Below are 24,768 nucleotides of genomic sequence, written 5' to 3'. Positions count from 1 at the left end.
TTGTCGACAGGTCACGCGGTTCTGGAGCTAGACCACCTAGCACCCGTTGTCAAAACTAGCCAATCGCTGGCCACTCATATGGGCTTAGACAGCACGCTCCTTTGCACGAAGCGCTTGCCTACACACAAGCAAATGGGATATCGCCTCATCACGATCATTGCATGATGTCAAGCGACTGGTTGCGCAAGCGCTTTGCGTACGTGAATGGCAATGCGCGAGCGCTATAAAACTGGAACGCGCGCTCTAGCAGCTTCAGTCTATCTACACTTTGCTTGCTTTCAAGTTGCTGCTCGCTGTGTCGACACTTCTTGATCGTCTTGCGTAGGGACTTGCTTTTTCAATTTCCTCTAAGCCGAATACCCCGTACCTCAACCAACAGTCACTATGTCTCTCGCTCGTCAGGAGTTCCACGAGAACTGTGAGGCTGGCATCAATGCCCAGATCAACAAGGAGTTAGGCGCTATGTATGCGTACATGGCCATGGCCAACCACTTCAGCCGAGACGACATTGCTCTCTCGAACATCGCCTCCTTCTTCAAGGACAGCGCTCAAGAGGAGAAGGAGCACGCTGAGAAGCTGATGGAATATCAAGTGAAGCGCGGCGGTCGTGTCGTCCTCACTCCTATTGACAAACCGGCCAAGACCGACTTCGACTCTGCTCTGGATGCCTTCCAAACAGCCCTGGCTTTGGAGAAATACGTCAACAAGGCTCTCCTGGACCTTCACGCCGTCTCCGACACACACAACGACTACCAGATGAGCGACTTCTTGGAGGGCGAGTACCTCAAGGAGCAAGTGGATGCCATCAAGCAGCTGTCTGACTATTGTGCTCAACTGAAGCTCGTCGGAGACGGTCTCGGTGTATACCACTTCGACAAGACCTTCAAGTAAATGCCAGGCAACGCCACTGTCGCAAGCTTTCCGCTTCAATGACTTGTCTTTGTGTTCACTTGTGCGCTTGTTTCCTAGCTATGAGGCCTGTCTTCTTTCTTGGCAACTGCACTTGTTTCTAAAACACTACTAAAGTCTCACTCGTAGACTCTCTTTTCTGCTCTCTGAGCACTTTTCTTACACCGATTTATTTGATCTGGTGTCCAACAAAAAGTTTCCAGCCGTACTGTGGTTCTACTTGGTTTGGTGATTGGGGCCAGTGGGGTAACCTGGGGCCAGGGGTAATGTCCCAGTGTGTGCGCATGTGGAGCACGACCATTGCATGATATTGATACTAGTACAACCAGCATGCATGACTGAGGCATAATCATTGTTTACGTGCAGGCGACGTGGCATACAGTCAACTTCGCTTATAACGACACCCGGCGGGCATGAGTAAAGTGTCCTTATTCGCGAAGTGTCGTTATACCCGAAGTCGCATTCTATGTATTACAGTTGGATGGGACTTTTCTCTGGGCATGGAAATTCTGTCGTTATTCGCGAATTGTCGTTACATGTATATCCGCAGTCGTTATTCGCGAATTGTCGTTACATGTATATCCACAGTCGTTATTAGCGAAGTTGACTGTACATGTACTATTTTTGTAACAGTTTCTAAAATACTTCCGTCTTCATCACACATCAGCCTGAGCTCACCACTACACCATGGTCCAGGCCAGGGAAACAAACTCAGTAACTAGTAAGTCTAGTTACTTGAGTGTAGACTTGCGCGCATGCTCAACCCCAAAACCCAACCATACCGGCGATAGCGCTACGTGCATGTCTGTCCCGATCCCTGCGGGAATTCGCGGAAAAAACTCTCGAAAACTTGCGCAAGAAATTGCGGCAGAAAACAACAAAAATGCGACGAAAAGTGCGCAATGATGCAGAACTTGCCAGGAACTCGCGGAATTATTTGCAGAAAATTGCGGATTTGGGCCAAATCACGAAATTTGTTGCATCGTATATCTACTCCGGAGCAGTACGGGTCATACTGTGAAAATAACCTACAGGATCATGGAAAGCACTGTGTGAAAACTGAAAAGTGCAGAAAACATGTGAGATATAGTGCAGAAAACAACAAAAAACGCGGGAAATCGCGGATTTCGCTGAAAATCGCGGATTTGGGCCAAAATCGCGAAATTTGTTGCATCCGTGGAATCGCGATTTCCTGGAGGGACAGTCATAAAGATCTACTACTCAGTACTAGTACTACCAGGTAGTCCTAGTAGTAGTGTCAACTTTGCGTATAACGACTCTCGGCGGGGCATCAGAAAAGTGTCCTTATTCGCGAAGTGTCGTTATACCCGAAGTCTCATTATAATTATGCATACAGGTAAATGTAGAATGGACTTTGCTCTGATCTGGGCATGGAAATTCTGTCGTTATTCGCGAATTGTCGTTATATCTGCAGTCGTTATTAGCGAAGTTGACTGTACATGTACCTAAACTTTGGCTAAAGCCATACCAGGGCCAGGGCCCTGCACCAGTGAAATGCTCCATGTTCCAGCGCAGGTCAGCATTGACAGCAACATGTCAACATAATCATTGTCCAGTGCGCTTGAATACCGGTACATCAGCGCATGCCCGAAAAATATGTTCCAGAAAAAGGGTTGATAAATATGGTGGTAAAGACACACCCGGCAATATGGCGGTATACACACGCCTGCCCACACACGCTCTCTAGGCTGCAAAGTTCTAGCACAGAGCTCTCCTTCTCACCACCACCACCATCACCATCAGTTCACGCCTGGCGCCTGGTCGATGCATGGTTGGCGGTATCCGGCATAGCAGGCTGGTACATCAAGTAGCGCATGGCACATAGAAGATGACACAGCAACGACATAGCTCGATTGCGACGTACGTTTCGTCCCCGCTGGACACATCAGGCAATCTTCTTCTTGGGTGTCTTCATACGGAGCTTGACTCGGGAGAATGAAGTTGAAGACACAATTACAGCTGTACTGAGAAGGAGAGCTCTGTGCTAGAACTTTGCAGCCTAGAGAGCGTGTGTGGGCAGGCGTGTGTTTACCGCCATATTGCCGGGTGTGTCTTTACCACCATATTTATCAACCATAAGTACAGCTGCAATGGTGTCTTCAACTTCATTCTCCCGAGTCAAGCTCCGTTTGAAGACACCCAAGAAGAAGATTGACTGATGAGTCCAGTGGGGACGAAACGTACGTCGCAATCGAGCTATGTCGTTGCTGTGTCATCTTCTATGTGCCATGCGCTACTTGATGTACCAGCCTGCTATGCCGGATACCGCCAACCATGCATCGACCAGGCGCCAGGCGCGAACTGATGGTGATGGTGGTGGTGGTGAGAAGGAGAGCTCTGTGCTAGAACTTTGCAGCCTAGAGAGCGTGTGTGGGCAGGCGTGTGTTTACCGCCATATTGCCGGGTGTGTCTTTACCACCATATTTATCAACCATAAGTACAGCTGCAATGGTGTCTTCAACTTCATTCAGAAAAAGGGTTGGCACAAGAAAGCCGCAGGGCTACAGTGCGTTTTTTTAAAACAGACATTTGTCGATTTTGATTTTTTAGTTTGTTCTCATTCCAAATTTGAAATTTTTTCTTCACAGCTGCGTTTGTGTGGGTCTTGGATCGAAGAAAATTAAGTTTGGGAATCGGAATAATAATAATTGTCAAAGTTAGATATTCGGACGGGTTTGGGCTGAAAATCTGGTTTTAAATGGTTTTCAGTGGATTTTGATTTTAAAACGAAAGTTTTAGCCAGGAAAGCTCATCACGTGCATGGTGTCCGCCAGAGTTCGAATCCAGTACAGTTCATCCTGATTCTTTTTTCTCTTCTTTTTGGTACAGCGCATGCATGTACACGTACATGACTACAAGTACTGAAGTAGACTGTGCAGTTGTGCACTCCTGTCTGCAGTTGTCCTAACCTTTGTAGGAAACCAGTGAGTCGTGGTTTTTCACGACTTACTGTGGCAAACTGTACTGAATAATTCAAATCCTGTATTGCAATTAGCTCAATAAATCAAAACATTCCAGCATGCATGTAGGAAACTTCCCTCGATCACTGAAAGAATGCAGTGAAAATTCAAACACCACAACAAATCACAAGGGCAATTCACACAGCACCCATAAAGAGACTAAAAGGAAGCAATACATGAGCGGTTTTACAAACACACACACACACAATGCAAATAGGTCACAGTTGTGTCTGGTTCAACATCTGCGAATAGTAGAAGACCAGCGAGCGTCGAAACGGCCCCAATAATTCCGTGTTTTGTGTTGCACTTGTGACGACAGTATTACACAGTGAACAGATGTGCTAGGACAGCCGACGACGAATATCATCGTTGGCGTCGGCCTCCAGTCACGAACACATCGGCGCAGTTTCTCACGAATCCGTCCCGTCCACCAGTATGCAGAACAATAAAGCGCTTGCCTTTACCTGATGGTGCTTCATTTGGTTGCTTGCCTATACACTCCTGTCACCATTGTCGGACCACCTCCTAGTAACTGTGTGACGCGCATTGACCCACGTGTCATCCAGGTATGTCTCACAGGTAGCGATGCCGCCATGACACAATCCCGTGCCGTTCCATCATCATGTGTGTGATACCTCTGGTCTCGCCACACTGGAATCCCATGGAACGCAACATTTTCCAAGAGCTAGTTTTGCTCATGTCTGGAAAATCGTCGATGCTTTCTATGCAGCGAGCAGGAACTTTGTCCAGTGTTGGGTGCTCCTTCGCAGCATAGAATCTGTAAATTACTTCTTATACAGTCCAAAGCAAATCCGTCAGGGTTGAGTGGTTTTATGGCACGAGTCTCACATTGGGGATTGTCACTCTCGTTACCTTCATCACTGGAGACAGACAAGGCCAACGCAGCACGCTGATTTTCGCCGTCAGCATCCCTGGTACATCTGTTCATGGTGGAAATGCTGACGCCACACGCAACAGCAGCATGACGAATGGAATACTTGGGACCAATTCGATGCCCAGCCACTGTTTTCCTCGTCTTCGCAAAAATTGTAAAACAGACACCACCATGTAGATTCTACCATGGCCCGTTCGCGCTTTGTTATATGTGGCATGTCGAGAGAACAAGTTGCCACGAACGAAAAGACACTCAAGAAAAAGCAAAATAGGGCCACAGAGCAGTCAGCAACAAAATGATTCCTCCGGCCACGAGGAGCTCGAAGCCTCTCTGAACAAAATGGCGAAATGCCACGAGTCACACCTGGTTTTCGAATTTCGCGCGCAGATTTTCGTGACGCAACTCGCATGACATTTTCTCAAAAGTGGCCTTGAGTACGTTCTCAAGGATTTCAGAGTCTATTATAAAAAAACGCACTGTAGGGTTTCACACCCCGACTGGTCTGTAGATCTACATAATATGTAGATTATGTGTCACTTGTGAAGTAACACGTAACTGCTGTGTACCAGGTGTACTACACGAGACTCAGTGTAGTCTGGAAGTGCATCGATTTTTCAGGTAGGGTTCAGATGAAAAATTATTTTAAAATGTTATTGATATCAGTTCGAATGGCGTACATGTATCTCTTGCTTGCAAAGTAACGTTAGTCGTTAGTTGCTAATGTCGTAATGATAAGCCAAACAACGAAATACCGTACTCGCGCGATTAGACGTAGGGTCCGGCGGATTCTGCCGGAAGAAAAATTGGCAGAATTCGGTACTTTTCCTGGTACTAGTAAGTTTCATGCATGTTTGGTATGTGGATAAAGAAATGGAGTAGAATTCGAGGAATTGCCCGCCATAAGCTTGTATGATTCTGCCAATTTCACTGCTTTTCGAGCAGAATCTGCCACCTTTTCGAGCAGAATCCGCCGGTCCCTAGATTTGAGCCCTCTCTTGAATAGTGCCCTAGTCTCCAAGACTGCAAGAGCCAGCTAAAAATAAAGCCCTCTCTTGAATAGTGCCCCTTCCCCCCCCCCCCCGGTCTTGTAACCAAGGCCATGTGCAAATCTGGTGTTCTTTTGCTAATGTTCTTGGCCATTGCTTTGCACTGGTGTTTTCAGGAACAAAATCGCAGGTCTTGTTCCCGTTTCTGTGGAGTCGTGAGCGTTTACAGTACACTTTAGGCTCTGTTTTTCTTTGTTTTATGCTGAATGACGCAAATGTACATGTACCAGCAATGAAAAAATAATGCCCTCTCTTGAATACTGCCCCATCTGTGCATGCATTGCATGCTAAAGTTGCCATAGCGACCAGCGCAGTGATGACGCACGTTCTGCTTAGCTCGGTGAGAGAGAAGGTCGATCACTGTAGAATTGGTTGGTCATTTTCAATTTGTTTATTGTATTCACCGAAGTGAGAGGAGTGCTGTGTTCAATGCTGCTACATGTAGTGCTGTGAACTTTTTGAAGTACACTGTACATGTACAAGTAGTAGCATCTTCATCTTCATCCATAAAAACCATAGTCGCACAAAAATAATTTATAAAAGGAAATCTTTCTAAAATGATGAATTGAAAATCCCCCTCCCTGGCCCTGGCCTGCCCCACATTTGAGAACCTCTGGGCGTTTTCCTTCATTTTCTTTGCACAGGAGTGGCTAGCTACCGATGTCAAAATTGATAGGTCTGATAAATCAACACAATAATGTACATGTACATGTACGTTGATGCTCTCTACTTGGTCTGCAGTTTACAAAGCAAGAGCACCCCCCCCCCCCTTCATGCAGGTCTCAAATTTTACTCAGAAGTATGAACAAGGAGACAATCTTCAACAAATGCATCCAGCTAGGCCTAATGCATCGACACTACATGTACAGTGTACATGACTGTACATGTACATGTACGTCATTTGCAACAACAACAAAAAGCCGTTCATGCAGCTGCCTGTTATCATGGTAACAGTCTGTCCCCGGGGAAAATCGCGATTCCGCGGCCGCGTTTTTTTCCGCGTTTTGCGATTTTTTTAAAGACCGCGTTTTCCGCGATTTTCCCCGCGTTTTTTGAACTTTTTGTTGCACTACACATACACACAGTGCACTGTTCGGTCAGCAACGTCTCATCGCGGCAGCTTTGTACTCAAATATGACGAGTGCTTACACCAGAGACTTGTAACTGATTGATTTCACTACATGCTCACTGAAAATTGCCTCATATCAACTGCAAACTTGCCGCCGCGAGATGATATCAATAATATTCACCGCATATTTACCGCAAAATTCACCGCAAATTATGCCATATTATGCCGCGTTTTTTTGCGATTTTTTTCCGCGATTTTCCCCGGGAACAGAATAGTGAATACACACGCATGACAAGTCTCCGGACAAGGACACAAAACTGCGTCTTCGACGAACACATGTACTGTGCAACAAAGTTTCGGAGTTTCGGCCACTCTCAATATCACACAAAATACACGAGCAGACTGAACTGAAAGCTATAAACATTTAGTGAATCTACAGAAAGTGGCAACAGGGTCGAGACGTGCCTTGTGTCGACATCAAGATCCCATAGGAAAACTAGGCTAAACCCGTTTGGGACAAACAAATAAAAAAATAAAGAAACGGAAAGCGAAGCAACAACGGCACGGCGTCAAATGGACAGTGGAAAACGACTGCCACGCAACACAGAGAAGTTAGTCAGGCCAGGTCAGTGTGAAGCATATTATAAATTCAACTGCCTAAGAGCTCCAAGCACAGTTAGATATCCGGGAGTGCAGTCACAGTGGTGCGTACAGTTTGTATCCACATCACAATGCTGTTCACATGGTAATGCTGTTCAGTCGCACATGATGTCCCACACGCAATCCGGCATGGCACGGTACTCACTACCTATCCATGATCGGTGTGTAGGCAAGCCCAGCGACGGGCCATTGGCATCGAAATGAACCGAGCCACGCAGCACAGCATGACAGTGCAGCTGACTGCCTACAAGGTCAAGGAGAAGTTTAGGGAGCAGGGATAGTTTGGTGTCTCCAGCAACAACGTACGTACGTTGGACGGGGCGGCAACGTGCATATAGGAGTCGCGTCGCATGTCAAAGGGAGCGATGCGCTACGAAACACTTGCAGCGGACGCTGGTAATATCATCTACTCGACGGGTAGTACAATCATGTACGAGATCAGTGCGCGGGCAGCGACTTGACAAGAGCAGCCACGCGAGCAGGTGAGCAGTGGTCAACGCGGTGTCGCTTAGACTGGGTCAGCAGGCTCCAAGACCGTAAGATCTTCTGATCGCTGCTTCTTCAAGTCAGCCGCAGGCGCATCTGCAGAAACATGCCAAGAAACACACCACCACCAGCAGCAGTTCAGCAAAACGTGCCTCCAGTTCCAACTCACTGTGGACATGGAATTCGAAGCGCACACGTCCTGATATCAGATTCTAGCAGGCACAGAGAGAACTTGTTTTTAAACCCCGGGGAGAGCTGATTGGTAGTGCCAGGCAGTGCCAGGCAATTCTAGTCGTACGGCATTGGAATCCACAGCCACACGCTTCAATAGTGCTGGATATACCAGTAGCACTCTTCCAACACCAAATGCCTCGGATAGGACCGGAAAGGAAGCAAGATGTGCAGCCAAATCCCCGTCCGATTTATCGGACACTGTCCAAAAATTCACCCTCTGCCTGAAAACTGATCTGGAAAAGAGTCCATCTTGACAGAAAACCCCAGTAGTGTTAGCATACGTCATGAATGTGTGCTGCGCTAAGGTTGAATACAATCATGCATGCAACCCTATCACAGGGGGAGGCATTTTTCTTGGGTGTCGTCTGAACGTGTACGTGTCCGATTCGGGTGAAGAAACTTGACAGCACTGTCTACGTGCTTACCTGGGGAAGTTGATGATTTTCGTTTCTGCGGAATGGTGGGCCCGTGACCTACAACACAGAAGACGACAGGAGCGAGAAGAAAGTCGTCATTGTGATTACTTTGTGGATGTGACACTGTACACACACACAACAGAAACTGAAAACAAATTAATACGTCTGAATCCTCTGACACGTTTAGCAAATATTGTACTTGTACGGGTACACATACACACACACACATACACACACACACACACACACACACACACACACCCCCCCCCCCCCCCCCACACACACACACACGGTGGAGCAAGTGTAGCGGGCCGCAGTCTCTCTCGGAGGCAAATGCACACGGGTCTCAGTGAACACACTGTAACTGGCAATTGAAATGTACTGGAAACGAAATTAACTGATTGGCAACTAAATTAACTAACTGGCTACTAAATTAACTAACTGGCAATTAAATTAACTAACTGGCAATTAAATTAACTAACTGGCAATAAAAGAATCGTGAGCAGCAGCTTTAATACAAATACAGACTCCGTACGCTAATGTACGGGGATACGCTAACGTATGGGAATACAGTACGGGGATATGCTAACGTACGGGAATACAGTAACATACGGGATATGCTAACGTACGGGGATACGCAATACGCTACACCTCCCCTCTCAAATACAATCACGTCCTCGTGATTCGAATACTTGGTGATAGCTGGACACCAACAACTGGCTGTTATTTTTTTTTTAAACTGGCGGCATGCATGGTCGCGTCGGAATAAACTCGACGATAAGAGATCGGTAGAATGGATGACTTGCATAATATAATACAGGTATGTAGTCGTGAACATTATAGTAGATCACGAATTACTGGGAGAGCGTCAACCGGAGTATGGCAAATAATATCGGAAATGATAACGTTTGGAATAGACAGAAGAATGAACTGAAAAACAAATCATAAAGTAGAAGCACACCAGGTTCACACGATCTCACAGGGTCAAAAGGGGAAAGAACTGTCCTCAAAATAGGACCTGAAAAACCACAGCACTCTTGCTGCACAAGGCTGGCACAACCCGCCAGGAACATCGCAGTTCAAAAACCGAACTGAATACACTATACTATATAATTATCACTATTCACTATAAGGGGCATTGTCACACACATTGTCCCAGGTTAGCTGGGTAAACCGTGGCTCACCATGATCGGACGCCTACCAAACTAAACTGGATTCACACACTCGCATAAAGGAAGACTGAAGAGAATAGGAAGACTGAAGGAAGACAGGAAAGAAAATGCCATACCTGGAATCAGCGTCAGTAACCACGGCGGCGGCTGGAGCGACGTCGGAGGGCGAGCCAGGTTTCATCTTGGTTGAGCCGGTCACTCAGAACGGCTAGCTCGGCGTCAGACAGATCACTCTCTCCTCGTCTTGAATCGTGGTTTTCACATTGTCGATAGCATCGCTTTGCGCGACGTAAAGAGTGATGGTCTAGCCAGGAAGAGTGTTGACGAAAATCTGCATTCCACCACGGAGACGAAGTACCAAGTGAATAGTTGACTCGTGCTGAACATTGAAGTCACTCAGGGTTCGGCCGTCTGCCAACTGCGTGCCGGCGAAAATCAAACGCTGCTGGGCTTGGGGAATAAACTCCTTGTCTTGGTCAGCAGCCTGCCTGTCGTCGTCTGCATCAGCTTCGCCATCACCACCGGTAGTATACATGTAGGTAGCGGGTCGCTTGGAATCGCCATCGGAGTCTCCAGTGTGTGCCGTGCGGAGAGAAGGGTGATCCACGCTAGCACCCTGACTGTGCTGCAGGCTAATAAGCAGGGCCAAGCCCAGGAAGGCAAGAAAAAAGATTCTCATCTTGATTCGTCGCACGGAGCTGTAGCGGGTTGAGCCATGGGGGTCCGAGAAACGTGTAAAGTAACACAGTTAGGTATAGAATAAAACAAAATGAATTTACCGCTGCCACCAATTTGTAGCACGTAAAACAGGTGGGGTCGAATCTGACAAAGTTGACTTTAACCACCGCTGCCACCAATTTGTAGCGGGCCGCAGTCTCTCTCGGAGGCAAATGCACACGGGTCTCAGTGAACACACTGTAACTGGCAATTGAAATGTACTGGAAACGAAATTAACTGATTGGCAACTAAATTAACTAACTGGCTACTAAATTAACTAACTGGCAATTAAATTAACTAACTGGCAATTAAATTAACTAACTGGCAATAAAAGAATCGTGAGCAGCAGCTTTAATACAAATACAGACTCCGTACGCTAATGTACGGGGATACGCTAACGTATGGGAATACAGTACGGGGATATGCTAACGTACGGGAATACAGTAACATACGGGATATGCTAACGTACGGGGATACGCTATACGCTACACAAGCATGCACATATACACATGCACCAGCAGCAACACCAGCACACAGCAGCCGCCGCAATAGCAGTGGTTTGAACACTTACCAGAGGCATCGACGGGAATAAATTCAACGCCTTCAGCGGATGCAGCCTTGGACAGTTCAGCTATCACTAAAACAAGTTCAAAAACATAAGTTGAAACACAAGTTAAAAAAAACACTACAAAAGGAAAATACAAATACTACAGCTATTAGACCTTTGAAATGACCAGATACCAGTCAGTGGAGAGAGAGAGAGAGAGAGAGAGAGAGAGAGAGAGAGAGAGAGAGAGAGAGAGAGAGAGAGAGAGAGAGAGAGAGAGAGAGAGAGAGAGAGAGAGAGAGAGAGAGAGAGAGAGAGAGAGAGAGAGAGAGAGAGAGAGAGAGAGAGAGAGAGAGAGAGAGAGAGATGCATGCATGGCCTGGTTCTTGTGCTGTATACACACAGAGGACGTATCCCCGCCAGTAGGGAGTTGAGATGGCCTTGTTTTTGGCCAGGTGGTTGTGCAACACGAACAGCCACTGCCACCAATAGCAACTACAAAGAGCAGTTGAGAGAAGCTAAATGATATTTTGGAGAGTGTGTGTTCTTACCTAAACTGACATTGACAACGGTGTTGAAACAAACATAAGCCGATGTGTCATTAATCCATTTCAACTGGTTGGGAACAGCAGACTCTGCACAGAATCACAGTACACCGTCCAGATGAGAGGTGTAAGACACAGCCAGAGCACATGTATGCACGCACACACGTGCACACACGCGCGCACACACACACACGTGCGCGCGCACACACGTGTGCGCAAACACGCACGCATGTGTACACACACACACACACACGTACACACACATACACATACACTCACACACACGCAAGTGCGCACACACACACACACACGCCACATATACACACTGAAAACAAACATGACTGGAACCAAATGGAACAAGATGAACTACCCAATCACAATCTTCTAACGTCACACAAAATACATGATTCCGTTCATCGAACAGCTAGTAGGATTACTATTGTCCCTGGCACTATTTTCCTACTGTGGTACCGTGATCTCGCGTGCCCAAGTAAGTTAAGTAAACCAATACAGCACGGTATGGTCTCATTCGTTGCCAATCCGGGCTGCAATGCAACGTGTCCATTGGGGACAACTCCAGCCAGGGAGCACTCTAGCTTGCTTAGTATGTTAGGAGAAAGTGCACTCACCATGTGAGGTGAAGAATGACATGATGGCCTTGAAGTCCCACTCCTTGGGGAACGTCATCACCATGATGTTAGGCCGCTTGGGTTCAACTGTAGTGCATACACATACACACACACACACACACACACACACACACACACGCATGCGCGCGCATACAGGTGCACATAAATGAATCACCAACAGCAGCACACACTCTGCAAATTCAAGGAGAGGCCCTGGTCTCCTAAATATCCATTCCTACGGAGCACACCAGCACAAAGCTGACATGCACTTGCACCGGCAGCACACACGTGGCATGGCCCCTGCCACAGGTCAATGAACACGCTCAAATGGGGCCCATACCATTCCACCTTTCAGCCGCGCAACAACGGCAACACACAGCACAGATCGTCCATGAAGGTCATCACCTCCTTCAAAATATAAAATCAAGAAGATTAACTCCTCACCATTCTCCTGAGCAAGGTCTATGAAGGGCACATCGAACGACTGCATCATGTTGACCCTAGATTGAAGAGTACGTCACATTTCGCAACAGATACCAGGGAACAGACACACACAGATGCACACACACACACACACACACACACACACACACACACACACACACACACACACACATTGATTAGTGCTGGGCCTGCAGAACACAGGGGAATAACGTTCAACAAATGCAAACAAGAACAAAAGTACACGCAGTCCTAAAGAACATCCTTGATAGAACACTAGCCCAGGACACATGAAAGCAGCCACTGGAAGAGTTCCAACTCACTTGTGCATTAGTTTGTCGACATGCTCTGATGACAGGTCGACTGGACCAGTAGCAATAGGTCCATCTTCTACGAACACAACAATATCAAGTACACCAAGAGCAAAAGGTGTTCAAAAAACAACAAAAGCAAGTTGCGCACATGAAGCACCGCTCTCATAAAATTCAGATCTGGGAAGACTTCAATGGACGCAACACCTGCAGTTATCAATTGCAGCACATGCAAAGAAGCAGAGTTGAGCAACGGGACTACACCGTAACGCGGCTCATTGGCTTACCAAGACCTCTCAACAGGCGCAGGAACGAGAAGCCGGTCATGTACGCATCGTAAGCAGCATCATGTGCCTGCTCTGTCTGCTGGATGTCTTTGTGCACGGCTGGCCAAGGATGAACAAACAAACAAACAAACACACATGTATATACACAGACGCATGAGAAGAGAACAGCAGAATGAGTGTAGGTCCCAATACATTGAACACACCAGGGTTCGTAGCCTGACATAAGAGAGGTTCTGCAAAACGAAAATGCGTACAAACTTTCGCTCTACGTCATGAAGTGCGAAACTTAGCACGAACTTTCGCAACTTTGGACGCGAAACTTGCAGGGAACGGGAAAAGAACTTTCGTAGGAAGTTTCGTGAGATCGGGTCATGGTGTACGTGCACTTGGCGCATGCAAACTACGAAAATGTACAGAACACAAAGTTCGTGCGAAAATTCGTACACACTTTCGCAAGGACCATCGCGAAACTTCGTTCGAATTTTCGTTTTGCAGAACCTCTCTATATACACAAAATTTCATTTCCAGGGTCATTTCAAGGGCATTCAGAGATGTCATACAGTCGCCAGACACCACATATCCGTAGCCGCACGCAGAAGTTCACTGATTCAGAATGTCAATAATCGAAGATTTGATCACCAACACTAGTACAGCCACCATCACAAAAATGATCCTGCAATATGTAGTGGACATACACAAATCTGTGGACAGCAACTGTTTCGCTCTGTTAGAGCTCCTCATGTACATGTAAGTCAAAAATATTCGGCACATATTCATTTTCGGCTATTTTCGGCCTGGTCATGTTGCGGCCGAAAATTTGTTGCGGCCGTAATTTAGTTTTGCACAGTTCAGTGTGACAGTGTATACGGGCGGCAGCAGTGCAGGCCGAAAATTTGATGCGGCCAAAATGGGTTCTAGGCTTCTAGCCCTAGGAGGCCGAACATTCGTCGATTTACTGCAAAAGAGACAAGGAGACGCGAGTAGCAGCACGCCGGTGGCACTTACCAATGGCGGGTTGGCGGAAGCGGCCGGACTGGGCTGTTGTAAAGACATTGCCAAGATGCGTCTTGTCGAAAACAGTCTGCGGCAAACGCAACAAGAGCGAACACCAGAAGTACAAGACACAGACACGTGTTGAGTACCGCAGTGACAGTCATTTTTTCTTTAAAAATTTCCCCTTTTCAATCTCTCTAACCGTTGACTGTTGAAACGAGTCTAGGCCCTCAGTATACACGCAAGCATAGGAGTGAGGAGAGGAAAGACAGGACCCGACATTGTACGCAGTTGCATAGAAAAATCTCACCGATGCTTAGTTCACACTTCTGGACCCTACCGGTGAATAGCACCAGTAGTAACACACTAGCGCTCAGTAACAATCAACAGCTAATATAACGGCCCAGCACACACCATCTACAAAATTCTTAAATACTACTTTAAGTAGTACTGGCTTGTTGAGGCTACAAGCGACCACTTGATCAGTAGACGTGTACCAGGTCACGCCACTCTCTCCCGGGAAAGAATCAAGGAGCCTTACCTGGTACTTGTCGTGCTTGGCTAATAGCTTGTTGTCCACAAGTCTGAGAAGAAATGCAACAATACCAACGACGGGAACACACACACATGCCAGCAGCAAACATACCAGGTCACATGCAGTGAAAGCGATCAACAACACGGGAATTTCAAGATGAACATCATCATCAGCAGCAGCAGCAGCAGCGTCCTAAAGTTTTTGTTTTGTATGAATCTTAATTCTATTGTTTCCTTTCTGGCGGTGTTCAAAGAGTTTTTGTTTGCAGCTTTTTTCTTCTTCTTTTCTTTCCCCTTTTTCATAAAATTATTGTTGCCATTCACATTTATATCCTTCAAATTTGCTGTTTAACTTTTGTTCAATTCTTGAATTCTTTGTTCTCATTGCTCTTCTTGTATTCATATCATCATTGCTTTGTGCGTTCAAAACAACACCTTTTAGTAGCAGCAGTAGCAGCAGCAGCAGCAGCAGCAGCAGCAGCAGCAAGAGGAGCAAAGACTTGAATCTAACTGCGGGCACACCACTCAAAAATCGGCTCAGGGAGACACACTTGTACTTGTACTTACTTGTACTTGCTCACTGCCAAAACTGGTCACGTGGGTCTCCCCGGGAGAGGGGAGAGAGACTCAAAAGGAATCTTGGAAAGATGACTCAATTGGCCATTGAACCACCCAACGGCCGACACCCCCTGAAATCCCCAAACTAGGGTGGACTTGAAATGATCCCACTTATGGGCTCACCACACCTCAGTAAGTGGGTGAGGACAAGGTGCAGAAAAAGGATTGACGGCATCAGGGTATCCGTCCCGGGATCCAACTGCAGGTACCCCTGCCCCCAGTGAAGGTAATACTTGGTACTAGTGTGGGTGGCTAAATCAGAGTGGATCTGATATAAGCTTCACAAGCTTCACTAGCACCATTGATTACACAAGAGTTAATCTAGCCAGAAGCAGTCCATGGTTAACAGGTATGTATACTTCAAATAGAAAGTATATGAACCCTGAAACCAACAAAGGTGGTAGGTACAACAATACACCTTCAAGCAGCCGAGCCCGTTGGCAACAGGCCCAACACTATCTGGCATAAGTGTACCCACCAACCGAACTACACACAAGGTGCTAGAAACCAGCAAGATCAGCAGTTAAATTAAGTACTTGAGTCCCCACTACATGTACATTATACTTGAGTCCACACTGCTCTTCAGTACATTGTACTGCATACTAGTACATACCTGGGCATGCTTTGCACAACTAGTTTCTGGAACTCAGGAAATTCCTGAACACAAAAACAAACACATCCATGCTGCCATCAGATGAATATAAATGCACAGAGAGCAAGAACAGGCGTGCAAACGCAGGACAAGTAGGTATTGGGGGTCATGAGGTGGCAGCATCAATGGACGTGTTTGATCAGGGGGAAGGATAAGAGGAGAGAGAGAGAGAGAGAGAGAGAGAGAGAGAGAGAGAGAGAGAGAGAGAGAGAGAGAGAGAGAGAGAGAGAGAGAGAGAGAGAGAGAGAGAGAGAGAGAGAGAGAGAGAGAGAGAGAGAGAGAGAGAGAGAGAGAGAGAGAGAGAGAGAGAGAGAGAGAGAGAGAGAGAGAGGAGAGAGAGAGAGAGAGAGAGAGAGAGAGAGAGAGAGAGAGAGAGAGAGAGAGAGAGAGAGAGAGAGAGAGAGAGAGAGAGAGAGACAGACAGAGAGCGAGAGGGGGGGGGGGGGAGAGAGAGAGAGAGAGAGAGAGAAAGAGAGAGAGAGATTGAAAGAGGGAGCATCACATAAGACATACTCGTACACACAGTACACAGCAGGCACTGGGCCGTCAGATTCTCCCTACCTCAGGAAGCTTGCAATGAAACTGCCGCAGACTATGAATGACGTCCAGCATCATGTTGTGTCCAACAATGAGCTTACCCTGCATTGAACAACACCGCAAGGTCACTGATACCTCTAAGACTTGACAGCGGATAGACTCTACACAGCTACATCATACACAGAACGCAAAAGCAGGTTTCTTTGCCAATTCAGATCCACGCCATGCGATTCTAAGGAAAAATGCGTCTACACAACTGCATCATACATGGACAGGGTGGTTTGTCAACTGACAACTGCTCAGCTTCGTTCAGGCATAAGCTCTATATCCACCCATAAACGATGAGCTGAGATACTTCAAGCATATCATTTGTCGAGTGGAGCGCGCAGAAAGACACTGTTATTGGCAGCGCCGTATCTCTTCAATCGTCCAGGCTTTGGGCCGGCATAGAATGTCACAGACGTACAGAGAGTGGTTCACACTTCACTAATCCCAACGTGCTGGTGATGTTCGTAAGCCGCATTCACTTATGCACATGCGGAGGAAATACATACAATCTATACAGTGCACATCGCATCAAGGCTCAAGCAGGACACCATATTTTCCGGCGTATACGCAGCACTTAAAACACTCGTAGTTAACCAAAAAAATCCGGTGCGGCTTAGACTATGATGGTCAACCAAACCGTGAAATACAGGGTAGACGTCTGTATTTCGTGACAAGAAAATTCTGGGTGCAGCTTATGCTTCGGAAAATACAATTCACAGAGATCAAACTAACCGAATCCATCATGGCTTTGAAGACCAGACTCACACCCACAGCATTCTCAATAGCCTCCTGCAGCCATCATTCAACAAAATGCAGTCACAAAACACACAAACATGCACACACACGCGCACACACACACACACACACACACACACACACACACACACACACACACACACACACATGCGCACACAACGGTAATGGACACGCTTTAAACACTGATGCACACATCTGTGTAACTGAACACCACCCGGATGGTGAAGTACCTTGAAATCTCCAAGCCAAACACTTCACAAACCATCTAATCGTACACACAAAGTTGTCAAGTAGGCGTCCCGCAACACAATTCCTACTCTGAAGTACATGTAGCTTCACATGAGCATCATCAAAGGCTTACCAGGAGTACGGTGTACAGCACTGCAAACTCAACTAAAATAACCTGTGCGAATGGTGTCTGTGTGTGTGTGTGTGTGTGTGTGTGTGTGTGTTTCGAATGCGCAGCTTGCTTTACTTATTCTGTTGATTTCACTTCCATCTCCACGAAAACTGATAAAATAACTTACCTTCTCTTTCTCTTCTGCTAGCTTGTCTGCTGCTGTTTTAGGATCGCCGACCAGACGAACACACCGAATAAAGCGCTCGTTCTGAGCAGCAAGAGGAATACCAGCAGTTTCCAATTACAAAGATGCACCCAGATTGGAGGCCACTTTGACCAAGATTGAATTGTCGTTGCGACCATGAATACCAACAAAAGTTGAGTGATAGAAATATGTGCCTTTTCGACAGCAACTATCACTGCAAAGTCCTTGCATGCGTCTGATGTGCTCAAAAAGCCAAAATGAGACAGGAGTGGCTGGAGGTGACATGGCCTTATTACAGAACATACATGTACGCTCAGTAAACCCGCTAGCGTACCCACACACGCACATGCACACACACACGCACACACGCACACACACGCACACACGCATACACCGTCTTACCTTCTCATTCTGCTCAGAGTGCATATGCAGACCGGGGAACGCGTCCTTCTGCTGAAAGATGAGCTTTCTCTGAAATCTGCCAAGCAGAAGGAAATGCAACAAATTACATGACACTGTTCTCCACGGTCTACAAACCAGATATTCATGCATTCTGGATGAGGGTGCTGTACCCCTGCCCATTTCAAAAGAACCCATCATAAGTGCCATATCACTTGTGTTGTACAGAGATGCTCACCACAGTCCAGTCACAAGAAAAGTCAGCACCCTACACCAGGGGCACAGTACAGTGTTCGCAGGTCTGGGACGGCACGGCAAGTTTACCCACACCATTCAATTTCGTTGAGAAGCCCTGCAGGACATGTACATCCACAAAAGCACACACCTGCGCTGGGACGCATCCCGCCTTACCCGTTACAAGGAGGGAGATCCAGCATTAAACCACCGTCCCCGCTTTGAAACGCAGTCATTCGCGAGCTGAAACGTGCAGGGAGAAACGCAACGGGAAAAAAAGAAGAAAGACAGTCCATTACGCATATGGATACGTGTACCAGAGCTTTTACATACCAACGTGTGCTGGTGGTAGTCTGAACTGTGTGTTACGACAGTCTTGCGTGATAGCGTGTGATAATGTAAAATGACTGCAACTTGCCCATGGACGTATGGTGGGGTATTTTATTTTTATTCACCGATCGAACAGGCATATCTGCCTTCTTGCCCGTGTGTGAATCAATCTGCCCACCAAATATTACATGTTGACAGCACAGCTTCGGCCTACTGCAAATGCTCCGCTCACGGAGACGTATTCTTTGACCGACGCCACTACACAACACGTGATGGTGCCCAATAAACTATTTATAAAATGGCCACGCAGAGATCCTCCCAGGGATTAAAAGCACACAAAAGACATGGGCGGTTCGAAACCAAACTCAAACATACAGTGACACACACACACACACACACACACACACGCACACATGCACACACACGCACACACATACACACACACACACACGCACATGCACACACACGCGCGCGCGCGCGCGCGCGAGTAACTACAAAGCCAGCTCTGGGGCACTAACTCACACAATGCCATCCATAAACTCTTTCTGATCTTCAGGCACGTCGATTTTAGGCGCCACTGCCAATATGTTTTTTGTCTTTGTTAGATTGTCACGGAAGGTCTTCTCCTCTTCTTGCCGAAGGTAGGAAATGCCTGCATAATAAAGTACATCATTGAAACAAATTAAATTACACAAACACTCTTCATAAATATCGTACACCCCTCCCAACGCGTGTGTGCATGGGAGTGTGTGTGTACACGCACAAACATACACAAACACACACACACACAAACACACACGCACGCGCGCATACACACGTACACATCACTGCATTGAACTTGACAGCACCATACTCATACAAGATCGTAATCTTTGTCTACTTACCCTCGCGGAAAACCTTGTTGAAATCAAAGTTGTTGGCGCACAAGAACTCTATAGAAGTACTCTGCAGTAGAAGAAAGGAAGGAAAAATTAGCGAAAAAACAACCGACGAGGATACAATACTCGTAAAATGCAATAAGATCAATTGTGCACCCATAACAACTTCAGTTATTACAGGGGAGGAATCCAGGAGGGGTTCCAGGGTTCCGCGGAACCCTCTAAATTTTGTAAATGTACTACTGAAGGTCATATGCATGTGCATAATATACATGTATCAGCTATTCAGTTTTGACTAAACTGGACCCCCCCCCTGTAGAGATCGCTGGATCCGCCGCTGAAGAAACTAATCGCAAGCAACAGCTAGCTTGGCTCGCTTCACTCTCTCAACTAAGGGCGTCGGCTATCAAAGACTCTTCACACCGTCTTGTCACAAATCTCACTCAGTAGCTACCCAACGCTCGTCGGGCTCACACTTCTTTGCTCGTACTATGCGTAGGATTGGCTCAGAGTGGATGCCAGAACGCCTGATACCTTCAAGGCAGGTGTCATGATTGCCATGGTTACATACGCCACCACTGTGCACTGGAGCCTCTCAAAACCCGAGCCTCCCATATCCGGGCACCTCCCTCAAGCGGACACACAACCAAGGTGGCACTGTTGCTAGCAAAACAACATGTTGTCTCTAACCTGACAGACGAACCACCTGTCCCGTTGAATGCCACGGAGGGTGGAGGGGAACGTGAAGAAATTGAACGGCTTCGCTTCATACCTAAGTAGAAGTGAAGAAGAAATAAACCACAATAGGAATGCGTCAGCTTGGCTGCGCGCATGTAAAGTCTGGTTGAAGTGGATTGAATACCAAAGAGATTGCCACCAATTTACTAGCATATCTGCCTGCACTGTTGTTACTTAACTTAAACTCACGCACAGTAAAACCTGCCCTAACCGGACGCCCTTGGTGCAGTGAAAACTGTCCTCATATGACAGGATTCTGCTTCAGCCAGGGATGTAAGTTCAATCTACAGCACGTCGGTGCGCGAACGTTTGTCCGGTCAATACAGGATTCCGCTCGGCACAGAGTCCGGCAAACACAGGTTTTACTGTACAATCGAACCTCCCATATCCGAACACGTCCCTAAGCCAGTCACCCTGCAAGCAGGCAGGCACGTGCAGTCAAATCTGGACAATGTCTTCCTTTTCGTGCCGGTCAGCTAAACCACTTCACTGCATCAGGATCATAACCCTTGCCTCTTACTGCGTATGCTTGCAAATGATAACCTCATTCGCAAGCATTATCACTGAGACGAGTCAGGTCAAATGAAGAGACGTCCACACCATATACATTGTACTTATAGTGTACATGCATTTCCGAGTTGTGAACAATTCTGAGATGCGGGCACCTTTTCGGTCCCGGGCCACCCTGGCAAGTAGGGTTCTATTGTACGGACAAGAGCGCTGTGCAGTGGCTGGTGACTTACCTTAATGTGCTGTTACACCATGTGAACGTACACAGACCAAACTGTGTAATAATGAACGGATCTGAGCCCTGGGCAAGGTGGGGTTCAACGGCAATGAAGATGATAGCAGAAGCAGCAGAAGCAGCAGCAGCAGCAGCAAATAGGAGAGAGACCATGGCACAATCAGAAACAAGAAGCAAGCTTCGACCTCTTTGCAGCGCCTGCGCCCGCAATAGCACAAACAAGAAAGCAACGTGCCAGCAAGGTGTGCTTTCACAACTCCCACTGCCTTCAAGGTCTATTGGTTAAAGCCAGCAACATGTCCACTCACCTTCAGCAGCTTAGTGTATCGAGTAGGCACAGAGTCTAGGAAGTCCTCCTTTTGATCTCCTGTTAACAAGCCTGAAAGGACATGCACAGCCACAAATTTGCTTTTAGACAACAACAACAACAAAAACAAGCCATTTGTGCACAGAGTTAGGAGTGACAGAATGAAGCAGAAACAAGAGATGGAAATAAAAGTGCTACACATGACAGTTTCGAACTCTGTGCACGTGATCTTCGCTGGCTCACCACCGGAGCCTCCAGGCGAAGACTTAGCTCATCCGAGCTTAGGTAGTTTGCCTTACCAGTTAGCTCAGTATCAAACGCCAGCAAGTCGGCTCCGTTGATGGAATCATAGACAGACTCCAGCGAGCTGCGGAAGTCTACACACCAAGAAAGTACGCACAAGGAAGAATGGGGATAATTAAAATAAGGAACTGCTGCCGAGCAGCAATTTCAAAAGCCAGGAATTATCGTGTAGGGTGTAGCGCAGTGCACGTTGAAAGTGGCCAGCGCCGTGATAACCCCGATCACACGGAGCTCATAGCCTGAAACCGTGTACTGCAAAAGCAATGGACAACACATTCCGCCGCAATGCCTCGCACTGAAGATACTGGGCTTCAACAGCCGCAACCAGCGGAGAAAAGTTTCAATACGCCGACTATGCCGACTGCCAACAAAACCGCAAACATCGTAGCATGAACAAAGCATGGACAAAGCACACAGAAACCATAAACTTGACCTCAGCCACGATATGCCTCTGAGAATAGGAACCAGAAAACCGTTCGGTGTACAGACTCAGCCTGCAAAATTTGCATCTACTGTGAACATTCTATCGTAACAGAAATCGATGGTCACTACTGTTTCTTTTCAGCTTGGCCACCCTTCTTTGACCATTTCAAGGCTACAAATTTCACATGGGGGGGGGGGGGGTTCCATAAAGTCAACCAGAGACGAACAAGTGGCGACCCAATTATTAATCAATTATTAACATTTTGGTTTATCGTCTCTTTCGGTACTCTGAGCTTGAGCGCAATGCGGATGAGACTAAGACTCTGGGTATCCTTTTTGAACACTGCATGCCGCATTCTTGAAAATGCATATGACTGTCCTGTCCTAATGCTGCGTGGAACGATCTTGTGCAAGTAGCTCTCACAATAAACTACATTACATGGCAACTCACAGGAGAAGTGATCCCATCCACAACTCAATACATTTGGCCAGTACCGTAAAATCCCGCCAGAGCGCCCCTACCTCCTCGTCGCTTCTGGCGGGGAGGGGCGGATGGGCGAGTCCTACTTGCCGCATTCAGTACTACATGAAAAAGTACTCACCCTACGAAAACTGTTGGTGCATCTCGTACACCGACCAAAGGTCAAGAGGCAGGAGTCGTACAGACCCATCAAAACTCTCAGGGTTTGTGCGATCCCTGGTCAAGAGGGTGGGCACTGTTGCGTACATTTCCAACGGGGTTGAGCACGCGTCTGCAGTACAGTACGGCATCACAGACTGTGACAGAGTCATACGAGGATACAATGAATCACGTCCCTGACAATCACGTCCCTGACAAGAAGTCAGGGAGGGGCGGATGGGAGAGACGGGGCGCTCTGGCGGGATTTTACGGTATAAATAAATTGCCGTAGTGATGCACATAAAGGCCCATGCGCTTATGAGTGAGTTTTTGCGTTATTCGCTATTTTTTGTGGGTCGTTTTGTCTCACACATAGACGCATGCGCTTGAGTTGCTAGTGTATTGGTACATTGTATAATGGTGCAAATAGTGTGATACCGCGCCGCACATTAAACTATGTGAACATGGTGTTTTTGTGGTGTCCGTGACTCCGTGTGTCGCGGGATGGAATTGAATATAGGTTCACTTATTATAAGCCCATACGCTAAATTGTGAGGGTGCGCTTATGCCCGGGTATAGGCACATGTGCTTAAATGCGCATCACTACGGTAGTTATTGTACCCTGATAGCATACTGTCTTTTCTTTGCTTTCATCACTCAACTAAGAGGTATTTTGAGGTGATAGCTCAAAGCCTTTAATTAAAGGACCTTTATGAACAAAATTTAATGTACATCGGTATAAAAAAAATGGCATGTAAGTTACTTGTCATGTACTAGAACTTGCATATTGTTTTTGTACGCTATTCTTCCAGGATGAAGCAGTTGACAGATGCGTGGAACCCATTATTTGGGAGACATGCGATCTGTATTATTATTATTATTATTATGTAAACACGTAGACCTACTGATATGGTCTCCATACAGTGAAGCTGGTAAAGGTAATGATAGATAAAAAATACCGGTATAAAAAAAAGGAACGCCAAAGCGCCAGTTGCAAAATGCAATGTACTTACTTGACCTTGTGACTTGCATGGCTTTGGTAAGCCTCAACATTTATCGCCCAAAAGCTAACCTTAGCGACTTGATTTCCTTGCTGCGTTTGTAAGCAGCTTCTATTATGTCTCTAGTCTAGCCTACCTCTGTTGAATGAGAGATCATATATCTCTACTACCAAGAGTACGTACTCTTGCTAGTAAACAATTACAAAAACAGAATCAAAATTTTATTTGAGATGACATGTGCGTCTGCACGGTTCGCGGATCCGGTCCCTCATCACACACGTGGCCGTGGCGTCACTGCGCTGGTAAAACTCAAAAGTCATGCATGAACATGGTACGGTGCATGTCGCGTGGATCTCTCCCGCCATTTTTTGATTTGATGGAAATGAAATAAAAATGTGCTGCATGCTATCGCTAGCGATACGCTATGCGCTAGCGCATGTAGCATGCAAGTGCGTAGTGTTGTGCCAGTGCAGTGTGGGGTACGGGCCGGGGTACGACTCCGAGCGCGACTCGTACCGGGTACTACGGCTACGGGCAGGGTGCGCACGCAAGTAGCTACTCAGTACTAGTACAGTAGTAGTACTACTACTAGCGATGCCATCTGATATGAGCGGTAAAACGTCGATCAGGACGACAGGAGATCGAGAACGCGTGCGCGTGCAAGTCCGTGCGCCAGTTCAGAAAAAGTCGTCTAAAAGTTGCACTTTTATTTTCCAGATTTGCCAGATTTCGCAGTTTTCTCAAGATATCGCAAGACGAATAC

General features: G+C 46.9%; 2 protein-coding genes across 2 annotated transcripts; one reads left to right on the top strand and one right to left on the bottom strand.

The window, feature by feature from the left end:
- Positions 1-251: 251 nt before the first annotated feature.
- On the top strand, positions 252-1,117 carry LOC135810005 (soma ferritin-like). The gene has a single exon (XM_065323461.1). The coding sequence runs from the start codon at positions 385-387 to the stop codon at positions 889-891; it is 507 nt and encodes a 168-aa protein (XP_065179533.1). The 5' UTR covers positions 252-384; the 3' UTR covers positions 892-1,117.
- A 6,137-nt stretch (positions 1,118-7,254) lies between these two features.
- LOC135810003 (poly(A)-specific ribonuclease PARN-like) lies at positions 7,255-24,215 on the bottom strand. Its single transcript, XM_065323458.1, has 23 exons — positions 24,018-24,215; positions 21,959-22,036; positions 21,661-21,731; positions 21,351-21,418; positions 20,560-20,641; positions 19,876-19,936; positions 19,514-19,643; positions 18,839-18,904; positions 18,431-18,506; positions 18,011-18,091; positions 17,460-17,516; positions 16,704-16,781; positions 16,104-16,147; positions 14,880-14,922; positions 14,351-14,426; positions 13,346-13,444; positions 13,071-13,137; positions 12,751-12,806; positions 12,307-12,393; positions 11,684-11,767; positions 11,157-11,222; positions 8,706-8,753; positions 7,255-8,142 (listed from the first exon to the last, which is right to left on the bottom strand). Exons 1-23 carry the CDS (start codon positions 24,055-24,057, stop codon positions 8,069-8,071), a joined length of 1,632 nt encoding a protein of 543 aa, XP_065179530.1. The 5' UTR covers positions 24,058-24,215; the 3' UTR covers positions 7,255-8,068.
- Positions 24,216-24,768: the final 553 nt, after the last annotated feature.

Source organism: Sycon ciliatum, chromosome 2, assembly GCF_964019385.1.
Source record: "Sycon ciliatum chromosome 2, ocSycCili1.1, whole genome shotgun sequence".
In the NCBI taxonomy this organism is placed as follows: domain Eukaryota; kingdom Metazoa; phylum Porifera; class Calcarea; order Leucosolenida; family Sycettidae; genus Sycon; species Sycon ciliatum.
Note: the sequence above shows the minus strand (reverse complement) of the source record. Positions and strands in the feature narration are given on the sequence as shown.